The sequence below is a fragment of the Aotus nancymaae genome, unplaced genomic scaffold (genome assembly GCF_030222135.1).
Source record: "Aotus nancymaae isolate 86718 unplaced genomic scaffold, 86718_ANA_hifiasm-v0.15.2.pri h1tg000089l, whole genome shotgun sequence".
Taxonomy (NCBI): Eukaryota; Metazoa; Chordata; class Mammalia; order Primates; family Aotidae; genus Aotus; species Aotus nancymaae.
In genome coordinates this window covers 25,935,554-25,947,006 of record NW_026988504.1, presented here as the reverse complement: position 1 = coordinate 25,947,006, position 11,453 = coordinate 25,935,554, and the positions used below count along the sequence as shown (strand labels likewise).

General features: G+C 36.9%; 1 protein-coding gene across 2 annotated transcripts; it reads right to left on the bottom strand.

Moving 5' to 3' along the window:
- KRT222 (keratin 222) lies at positions 1 to 9,894 on the bottom strand. Of its 2 annotated transcripts, none has more exons than XM_064369598.1 (6): positions 9,720 to 9,894; positions 6,609 to 6,737; positions 4,706 to 4,926; positions 2,340 to 2,416; positions 2,022 to 2,157; positions 1 to 1,269 (listed from the first exon to the last, which is right to left on the bottom strand). In XM_064369598.1, the coding sequence occupies exons 1-6, from the start codon at positions 9,813 to 9,815 to the stop codon at positions 1,041 to 1,043; spliced, it is 888 nt and encodes a 295-aa protein (XP_064225668.1). In that variant the 5' UTR covers positions 9,816 to 9,894; the 3' UTR covers positions 1 to 1,040. The 2 variants fall into 2 exon arrangements, with proteins under 2 accessions (XP_064225668.1, XP_064225669.1); XM_064369599.1 differs by having other exon boundaries at positions 9,638 to 9,813.
- Positions 9,895 to 11,453: the final 1,559 nt, after the last annotated feature.

Genomic DNA, 11,453 nt, shown 5'->3' with positions numbered 1-11,453 from the left:
TATTTTCTACCCATATTTATTACAATTTGAACAATTTAAAAACAAATCCTGCAAACACTCCTAGCTTAGATAACAATTACTGTTATCTTCGTTCACATAAATGATTGCAAGAAATATTTATAATACTTTATATAGTATCTTATCTAAGGCTGATAGCAAACACTCTAATCACATTTGGCTTTACAGATGGAAAAACTGGGATGGTGGGTAACTGTTCTGATAACGATAGTAACTACCTTTTCAATTCGCTTTTCATATTTTGTTTGTACAGTTGGCCTTCTGATTTTTTTCTTTTTTTGGTGGGGGATACAACCTTTAAAGTTCTTTGAGTAAAGTAAATCTTCTGGAAATCAGATACTTATTTAAAAAACTTTTAGATATGTATAGATTAACTTGATTTTACTTATCATCAAATTAGCCTTGGGGTGTGTTCAATAGTTTGCTCAGAATTTCTCATGGAAAATAACTCTTCTTATTTTTCTCAGTGTACAAATGATTACCTAAAAAGGAAGAATTCTTGTTAAGTGAATAGTGAGTCCCCCTTAAAAAACTTGTGTATAATTGCTGTTTCTGAAAAATAGAACAAACATTGTAGGTTTAACTAGTCATGGAATAATGATGAATAACTCAGTGTGACTCTTAACATAATACAATCTTATTCAAACAATTATTTCTTCCTTAGAGTATTCAGCCGTTGAAAAAAATTACAAAGACTTTACTAAACCAGGTTAATGCTTACAGTCTCTGATGAAGTTTCAAGGGAAAAAGAAGACTATTTGGAAAATAAAAAGAAATAGACTGTACTGAATTTGTGATTTTATTTTTAAGCTACCCCTTCATTCATATATTTGTATGTATATCTCCATAATTAGATTTAGAGAAATGTCCTTTACTGTTTTTTTCTTCTGAAGAGAACCACATGTTGATCATAACCTTTTCTATACATACTTAATAACTTACATTTTGGGACAAAGGAAGTTGGTATGGCCCACCTTGGACCATCCTAACATTTTCAAATCAAGTCAAATACTATCTTTGGATTAATCAGCTGTCGATGGAGGTTTGATAGAGGGAATACTGCATGATCGTCTCATGATAAGCCTGACTTCTATATCTGGTAGATTATCCTGCTTAGTCTGTAAACACCCTTCATCGGTGGCTGCTAAATGAAGATCAAATCGAAGAGAAACAGATTTTTTCCTCAATCGAGGGTTATCTTTAAAGAAAGAACCTTCCCATTCTTTAATAACTTCATCCACTTTTTCTGTTCTGAAATGATAAAATAAACCTTTTAATATGAAGAAGTATGGGTCTATTAAAAATATATAATATGTATTTCATATCTATGGAAAAATCAAGAAATTTGTATAATTTATAGTTTGTAGAATTTATAATATACTTACTTTAAAGATCATATGAATAGAATTTCCAAGGAATTGTATGGGATTTCTCTGTAGGAATTCTCATGTTTGGGTTGTATTTTTAGAAAAAAATGGCGAATTAAGGATTAAGTAATCTTCCATGAGTTTTTACGTATATATGTCAGATTAAAAATCACAGTAAAAGCTGGGCATGGTGACTCACACCTGTAATTCCAGCACTTTGGGAGTCCGAGATGGGTGGATCGCGAGGTCAGGAGATTTGAGATCAGCCTGGCCAACATGGTGAAACCCCATCTCTACTAAAAATGCAAAAAAAAAAAAAAAAGAAAGAAAGAAAGAAAAAATTACTGGGCAGGGTGGCACATGCCTATAGTCCCAGCTACTCGGGAGGCTGAGGCAGGAGAATTGCTTGAACCTGGGAGGCAGAGAATACAGTGAGTCACGATCATGCCATTGCACTCCAGCCTGGCAATAGAGTGAGACTTGGTCTCAAAAAAAAAAAAAAAAAAAAAAAAACACAGTATACTAAAACTATGTTTGGAAACATTTACACAAAGAAGAAGAATTATTGGGATTATTCAAAGTTAATTTCTTTACATATATTTATTATTATTTCTTAGTCAAAGTTTCTTTACTCACTGAATAGTGCCATGAGCTTCAGTGCTCTCCTTCACAGTACTTCCATTTAAGATTGCCTGTTTGGTCATTGTTTCTGCGTTTTCATTCTCATACTTTTGTGGGACTTTTGTAGTAAAAGATATTTCATTTATAATGGCTGTGAAAATATTATTTATGATATATTAAATTACAATATTGAATTACTGTTAACAAATTATATTCAAACTTTTATTCAAATATTGTTTTTTTTCTACTTTAGAGTATTTAATTTCCTTATAAAGTAATCCCTGTAAATAGTACTTAACTTTTCAAATTAGTTTATTTATATCAGAAACTCACCTGATGGTAAAACAAAGCCAACTCTACTTGTGGTAGGCTTTTTGTCTTTTTTCCCACCTTGAATACAACCATAATATCTGAAATTGGAAAGAATTATATTTTAAGAGCAACACTGTATTAGCAAATAATTGAAACACACAGGAGAATGGATAAATTGTACATTCATGCAATAGAAATACTCTGACCTAAAAGAAATGAACTAAGTCTACACTGTATCTTTATGGATGGATTGCCTAAGAATAATATTGAGTGAAAAAAGAAGTTGCAGCTAATTGTATAAAGGTTAGAATAACATGCAAAACAATTTCATACTTTGTAGAAATACATACATATTACTATGACTAAGTGTATGAGACTAATAAGCATCAAATTCAGAAGCCAGGTCAGGTAGAGGGAGGAGGATGAGATTGGGGAATGTCACTTAGATGTCCAGGGAACTTCAACAACATTGGAAATATTTTACTCTTTTTCTTTTTTTTTTTTAAACTATTTTACTTCTTAACCTGGGGGAAGTGGGTATAGGGGTGGTCATTATATTTTTCTGAAATTTTCTTGTATATCTGAAGTGTAGCATAATAATATTTTTTCAAGTTTTACTATGGAAATATTAAAGACTATTTGATCAATATCTTGAATGATTAGGAATTAAATAAAATTCACAACCGTTCATTTTATTTAACAATTATATAGTTACATGTATATAGGATGTTGAATGATTAGGAATTAAAATTTATAACCATTTAACTAGTTACATATATACATATACATACATATATATATATATATACACACACACACACGATATGCATACACACACATTTACATAGCACTTACAATGTGCCAGGTATTGTTTTAAGCACTTTATAAACATTGACTCGATTAATCCTCACAGCAATTCTATGAGGTGGATAGTATTATTATTCTCATTTTACAGATGTGAACACTGAGGCATACAGAGGTTAAGTAACTTGCCCAAGGTCACTCAGCTAGTAAGTGGTATGTTTTTAATTCTGTTTATGTTTTTCAAAGACTTAATGTCAAGATTTATTATAGGCTAAAGTTGTTTTACCTACTTTTCATCTAGTTTTATAGAAGACTTAGAATTTGGAAACAAGCAAGGACAAAGATTTCTTCTTATGGGAACATGGAGAATTGGAGGTTATGTCATGCTCAAAGCAATATGACCTTATAAATCATTACAGATTATGACGTATGAATTAATAAGAATTCCTCTTTTGATATCTTATCAGGACATCTGGTAGTTTTTAAAATCATGACTCAAAACAATATTCCTTTCCATGTTTGTAATATAATTACATTATAGTAATTATTATTATTTTGGGGTTTGATGTGTGGTATAGGGTGAGCCCGTGGTCAGGGGATTGTTGTGATTGTGAATTTTCCAGGCTTTCTTTGTGGGTGATCCTTAGAAGGCACAGACTAATCCCTCCCTCCCTCCCTCTTTCCCTTCCTCCTTCCCTTCCCCCCTTCCTTCCTTTCTTCTTCTTTCTCTCTCTCTTTTTCCTTCTTTCTTTTTTTTTTTTTTTTTTGTGAGATGGAGTCTCACTCTGTCACCTGGGCTGGAGTGCAGTGGCGTGGTCTCTGCTCATTGCAACCTGCCTCTCCTGGATTCAAGTGATTCCCCTGTCTCAGCCTCCCGAGTAGCTGGGATTACAAGCATGCACCACCATGCCCAGCTAATTTTTGTATTATTATTATTATTATTTTTAGTAGAGACCAGGGTTTTGCCATGTTGGCCAGGTCCCAAATTTCTGACCTCAGGTGACTCGCCCGCCTCGGCTTCCCAAAGTGCTGAGATTACAGGCATGGGTCACTGCACCCAGCTGAGGAAAGGTCTTTTTCATGATTAGTTCGTTGTAATTCCAAACTACTTGGCTTAAGCAATCCTCCCACCTTAGCCTCCCAAGTAGCTGGGACTACAGGTGTGTGCCACCATGCTCAGCTAATTTAAAAATCTTTTATAGAGATGAGGGCTCACTATATTGCCCAAGCTGGTCTCGAACTCCTGAGCTGTAGCAATCCCCCTGCCTCAGCCTCCCAAAGTGCTGGGATTACAGGTGTGAGCCACTGCAGCTGGCCAAGACTACAAGATCATTTTTATAGTGATCTAGAATTGTTTACATTTTATTCTAGCTGACTTTGGCTATTTAGTTCCTAATTTAGAAGACTAGAAATGGTTCTTCCATATATTCTTTGCAGTGCATACCTATTTTGTTGTATGAGCTCAGTGAGTATACCATAATGATGATGGCTTTTTTGGATTTAATTTCTCTGACTACATCAACAATGACATAAGTAGTTACGTATTTCTGATCCCTTGTCATTAACTAAATGGATTTAGGTACCTGATTTCTTCTTTTTCTAGGAGGCGGCGATAAGTTGCGATTTCTTGTTCCAGCCTCATCTTTGTGTTGAGAAGCATCTCATGCTCTTGAAGCTGCTTTTCGATGCCGCGCCTTACTTCTTGTAGCTCTTTTTCTAGTCCTTCAATCACAGCCTCTAGGTCTTGCAGCTGCATCTGGTAATGCTGCTCGCTGGCTTGTAGGGAGTTTTCAAGGCCCCTTTCCTGTTTTATAGAGATCTTCATCAGTGAATGAGTAACACAGAATGTGTTTCTGAAATCTGATTTGCAATATCTTCACCTTTTTTTTTTTTGGGATGAAGTCTCCCTGTCGCCCAGGCTGGAGTGCAATGGTGCGATATCGGCTCACTGCAACCTCCGACTCCTGGGTTCAAGCTATTCTCCTGCCTCAACCTCCCGAGTAGCGAGATTACAGGCGTGTGCCACCATGCCTGGCTAATTTTTTGTATCTTTAGTAGAGATGGGGTTTCACCATGTTGGCCAGGCTGGTCTTGAACTCCTGACCTCGTGATCTGCCAGCCTCAGCCTCCCAAAGTGCTGGGATTACAGGCGTGAGCCACCGCGCCCAGCCATCTTCATCCTTTTATGTTCATTTTTTTCTTTAAAAAGATTGCAATAATTATATTGCATCTATGCAAAAGGTGTGTTTCCTTACAGCTTTGTGTGTGACCCCATTTAAAAAAATTATATTTTATATATGTAACTAGAAAGCTTACTTTATTTCAAATACATCCTGTGATAATTCTTACTAAAAAAAAAAATTCTCTGAAGTGTGATTAACTTATTATCACTCTGAGTTACCTGATTTTTAAATTAGTGAAAGTATACTTCAGAGGTAAGCTTTGTAAAAAAGAAAGAAAATATAATATGTTGAATATTAAAGCCAGAGCAGACTGCTCATAAAAGGCATTTAAGGAACATGCTTAAATACTTTTTTGTTTGTTCATTTGCGACAGCCTCGTTTTGTCCCTTAGGCTGCCGTGCAGTGGTGTGATTGCAGCTTACTGCAGCCTCTGCCTCCTGGGTTCAAGTGATTCTCATGCCTCAGCCTCCTGAGTAGCTGGGATTACAGGCGTGTGCCACCATACCCAGCTTATTTTTTAGTAGAGATGATTTCACCATGTTGCCCAAGCTGGTCTAGAACTCCTAGCCTCAAATGATCCACCTGCCTTGGCCTCCCAAAGTGCTAGGATTACAGGCATGAGCAACCTTGCCCTGCCCTGAACATGCTTAAATATTTTTCTTTTCTTTTTTGGAGACAGTCTTGCACTGTCACCCAGGCTGGAGTGCAGTGGCATGATCTCGGCTCACTGCAACCTCCGCCTCCCAGGTTCAAGCAATTCTCATGCCTTAGCCTCCCAAGTAGCTGGGACTACAGGTGCATGCCACCATGCCGGGCTAATATTTTGTATTTAATAGAGACAGGATTTCACCATGTTTCTCAGGCTGGTCTCAAACTCCTGAGCTCAGGCAATCAGCCCACCTTAGCCTCCTAAAGTGCTGGGATTACAGGAGTGAGCCACAGTGTCTGGCCTAAATATTTTTTTATTAGATGTCTCAATGACTTGGATAAAATAAATCACCACTGTTAAGACTTTGGATAATTACAAATATTGTATTCCCCCATTTCAGCAACTGGAGAATCCCAAGGTAATAAGAAAGTATTTCTTCATTTTTACAGGTCTGAACTAGACCTTGAGTGAGTTGATAACAGCCACTGCCACAATGGAGGGAGGGGTGAGTAATTCAACTACGATCAGGGATAGAATTCAGTGGCCTTAATTTCCAGTTTCTCAAGGTAAATAAATGGACATTAATTCTTTCCCTCTCTTCATCAAATCACACTGAGGACTTGATGAGTCAGTTACTTTTGAGATCATTCTCACCACAGCATGGAGAGATTCAATTTCCACTTGCAGGTGGTGCCACTGGCGTCGGGCTTCCTTGAGTTCTGCTTGAGCTGCCTTCAAAGCCTCTTCATCTTTGTCCATTTTTTTGCTTATGTCTTCTTCTAGCTACAAGAAAGCCAACAGCAACAATAACAAACAAAAAAGGAGTGCTCTTGAAAATGAGATGTGTAAAAGCAATTATAGAAAAATTGTATGGGAATCAAATAATTTTTTCTTAACTTGTTAGATTATAATGTGTGTTCTAGTGCCTAGTTAACTAATTAAATACGTGAGCAAGTCTGTGGCATTCTTAGCCCGTTTTCTCCTACGTAAAATGATTTCAAAAAATCCTTTCCAACTATGGTAATCTATGAAATATAGAAATATACATTGACATGAATGAAAACAGTTTGCAGGACCAAGATTTGTGATCTCTGATTCTTAACTTTTCACTATTTACGGATCATTGGAGGAAGGATTGAAAAATTAGCTGCTATGTCCCCCCATATTTTCTTGAAGACTGCTTTGCAGAAACAAATAGCTGTACCCCCAAAACTGATCAACCTGGGATCAGGTATAGGGACAGGTAGTAAATACTGCCAGGAAGTACATTACTAGCAATTTAGAGAATTAAGTTATTATAGGCAATAAGGCTCACAAATGACTTCCATATGAAGAAAATCCACTGTTGATTTTCCTTTTTCAAGATGACCTTTTTAAAAGGCATGTTAATTTTGGGTATCTGGGTAATAAAATGAATAAATAATAAAAATGACTTCTCTAAGGATTGTTTTCCAAATGTTTTCATATTAAAAAAAGTGTAATATTTTATATTTAGCTTTAAATGTTTTTATGCTGATATTGAAATGAACAGAACGTATCTGTTGGCAGAATTTTCAACATTTGGCCCCAGGAACAGTGGGAACAATATATAGAATTGATTGTAGTATTTTGAAGCAAAATTTATAACTTTTAATATTCTTATAAAAATACATTTTAACATTAAAAAATTTAATTTTATTGTACAATAGATTGTTTAAAGGAAACATTGAAGTAAATGAAAGTCTATGAATAAAGTTTAGGGCAAGGTATTTGAGAACAAAATTCGTACATTTCTTTGGTTTGTTGATAATCTGTTCTTGGTGTTAACTTGGCAGAGTCATGCGGCAAGCAACACCTACCAGAGCAACTACAGAAAATAAAGTATAGAATTTTGGAAAGAAGAAAACAGAAAAATGCTGCTATCTGCTGGTCCTGTGGCTTTCGAATATGGAACTAGCAGCTAAGCTTGTTTGGTAACTAAAGTCCCAAGATGGCCCCTTAAGAACTCTATCTCCCCTTGTACATTGATTCTGGGATGACCTGGGTCTCACTTTAACAGGTAGGATGAGTTAGAAAGAATGCCGTGCCACTTCCAGGCCCAAGTCTTAGGAAACCCTGACACCTTCTACTTCTATGCTTTTGGGAGCCCTGGGCTAATATGTAAAGTCTGGATACCCTGTTGGAGAGATCTTGTAGAAAGGCCAGATGGAGAGAGACCCTGAGGCTGCGTGGAGTGAGAGAGAAAGTCCCAGCACAGCCAGCCTTTCAGCAATGCCCTGCCAAAATGCCAGACACATGAGTGAAGCACCTTGGATGTTCTAGCCCAATCGTGCCCCAAGAAGACTGAGGTCCTGGCTGAGTTTTGGGGGTGTTATATTATACAACAATCTGTAACTAAAATAGTTTATTAAATTTTTTAAAAATATTAAACAATCAGGCTTTCTTGAATTTATTTCGGCTGACTTTCTGAATTATTTGGAAAAGATCCTCTAAAGTAGTTTCAAGTTAAAAGATACTTTTAACAAAACTTACTGTAGTCCTGCTTTTTCATTTGAATTTACTCATTTGGCCCTGTGACTTGTAAACTAAACTCATATTTCTACTACTACAAAGTAAAGTGTTTTGTTTATAATTTTCAGAAGTTGTCATCTACTGATTTTTTCTTCTCTTTGTAAAGATGAATGAACTATCCCAACGTTTACATGTACCAGTGACTTTGCTTAGTCTAAGATGTTGATCATTTATGAAAACTGAAAATGTTATCTAGAGGTGAAATTTATAATGTAAGTAAAAATGAGTTCCCAATAGAATAAAGGCCTGTGATTTTCTACCAATTTTTTTTGGGGGGGGTAATATTCTGAAGTAAACTTTTTGCTGTATTTCAGGGCTTGGAAGAGAACTTGAACCCAGATATGACAGATAAACTAAAAAAACCCCTAAATTTCATAATCTTTGTTTTTAAAATATTTGTTTGTAAATTTGTTTAAAGACTTGAGACCTTAATTAATTGCTGAAGGTGATTGTTACCTTAAAAATAAGTCTATGAAATTAAGATTTAGTCCTTATCTAAGTTGGCTCTCCTTCTCTTTTTTAAAATACTAAAATATTATAAGCTTTGTAATGGAAATAAATGTTTATCATCTTATAGTACAGAAGCAAAAATCTTAGTGGAGAATCATTACCAATTTGGGGAATTTCGATTGTCATAGTTTATATCATTGTTTCTGAATGCCATGTTCACACACTCAGATGGTTTCTATTTATAACAATCTGATATAAAATGTAACTCTTTACCAGACCAGCCTGGTAAAAAGATGATAGAAACCTTTTAGAAATATTTTACTTAGTTTTATCTCTAGAAAGTGCACATGCTAATAAATCTTACTTAAAGATTTTTCATTTTAAAGATGTTATTTAAATTATCTCTATAAATAACTCCATAATATCTTTGAAGGGTATCTGAAATGCTTCCTTCCTGAAGAATGTCTGTAAGAGGTTAGAGTGCACCATTTTATTGTATGTTGACCCCATGTTAATGATAGGAACCTCACAATTTACATAAAAATCAAATGCATCAATCAACACTTATTTAATGGCAATTTAAGAATATAATCACAGTATTTCCCCCTGTAGTCCCAGTCACATTGCAGTAGAAGCTAAAATCCTTCCCCAATAGATGCTGCATTGAAAAGGAAATACTGTACCTCAGAGAGGCCGGGACAGGAATTGGGTAGACATGGACTGTCTCCTTATTCTGGAAGGTGCCTGTCTGTATGAAATCATTACCTGGATCCTTGTTGAGAGCACCGTCTCTATCTGATTTCTGGTGAGGATCTTTTCATAGTTTGCCCTGATCTCATTGAGTAGCTGGGACAGTTCCATTCTTTTCCCATCCTCCACCTTGGCTAACTGAACCTTATCGATAGGATGAGTCGCTGCGGCAGAGTCTGCTCTGTTTGCGAGGAGGGCAGGAAGCATCGCGGAGTCTTAAAGATGCAGAGCTCCTTTTTCAGAGGCTATGGAAATTCCTGTCTTTCTAACTAATTATGCAAATACAGGGTAAACTTTTCTCTTCTATTTTTGTTGGTATAGTAGAAATGTTAGATTCTTCATGAAGGAAACGAAAATTTAAAAAACTGTACTGGTTCCCTGTAAAAATTGAGTACTTTGTGGGGAGGGGGAGTTAACTTCTGTGAAAAGGAAATGGGGCATAAAATAGAATTGCCGGGCACTGTGGCTCAGGCCTGTAATCCCAGCACTTTGGGAGGCTGAGGCAGGTGGATCATCTGAGGTCAGGAGTTCGAGACCAGCCTGGCCAACATGGTGAAACCCTGTCTCTACTAAAAATACAAAAATTATCTGGCGGTGGTGGTGGCGCCTGTAATCCCAGCTACTTGGGAGGCTGAGCCAGGAGAATTGCTTGAACCCAGGAGGTGAGCCACTGCACTCCAGCCTGGGTGACAGAGATAGGCTCTGTCTCAAAATAAAATAAAAGAAAATAAAATTATATTTAGTTTTCTCAAAATGTTGCATGGAAATAAATCTGGGCCCCAACACATGATAGTTAAAATTTTCTTTTATAGTTTTTCTCACTGTCTGGACCCTTTAAACAGAAATGCTATGGTGGGTCATTAGAGTATGTTGTAAATCTTAAATATTCTGACAGTTATTGGAAAAAGCTATCATCAGATTAAGTTGACAGTTGTCATTAGCTCAGAACTGACTGACCATATTTCTCTCGAGTGCATGCTGTGGAGCTCATAGAGGACTGCTGGCCTGATAGAGCTTGATGTATCGAGGTGAAGCTGTAGCTACAGATAAGTGCTGTAGACTATGGGAGTTGCGAGTTAACATTTCCAATGTTTTAATAGGGATGAAGAAGTAAACCTTTTGGTGTATTCACCAAAAGAACCCTTGAGCCCTTTCTAGTCAATGTATCATTCCATCCAATCTTTGCAATCATGTGAGCCCTTCGGAGGGTGTATTCAGTGTATCATTCCATCCAGTCTTTGCAAATCCTGACGTTTTCCAACCTGTAAAGATGAAAAGACTGAGGCCAGAGAGGTTGAGGCATCTTGCCCAAGGTTGCTCAGCGATGTATGACATCGTTGGGACTGGCTCTTTGATGACTTGCCTGTGTTCCATGTATTGCCCCTGCGTATCTGCATCTGCGTTATCACTGTCCCCTCCTAAATTCCTGGTTCAATTTTGCCAGCTGGTTGCTAGATGTGATGGAAACATGTTGTGAGAGTGAATCTATCGTTATTGTTATTTGTGGAGTGGCTTTGGCTGAATTGTATCTGGAGCACAGTTCAGGGGATAATCAGACCTGGGTTCTAGCCCTCACAGGGCCTTTGCACGCATGTCCTGCCCTTTTAGTTTCTGAATTAACTCACATCTGGCCAGCCCAGTCTATGCTGGGCATTCTCACAGTCCCCTCTAAACAGAGCTGTCCTACCCACAGCCCCTGGTGAGAGGAGAGGTGCCAGGTCATTCCTGACCTGCCCCTCCCTACCTCCT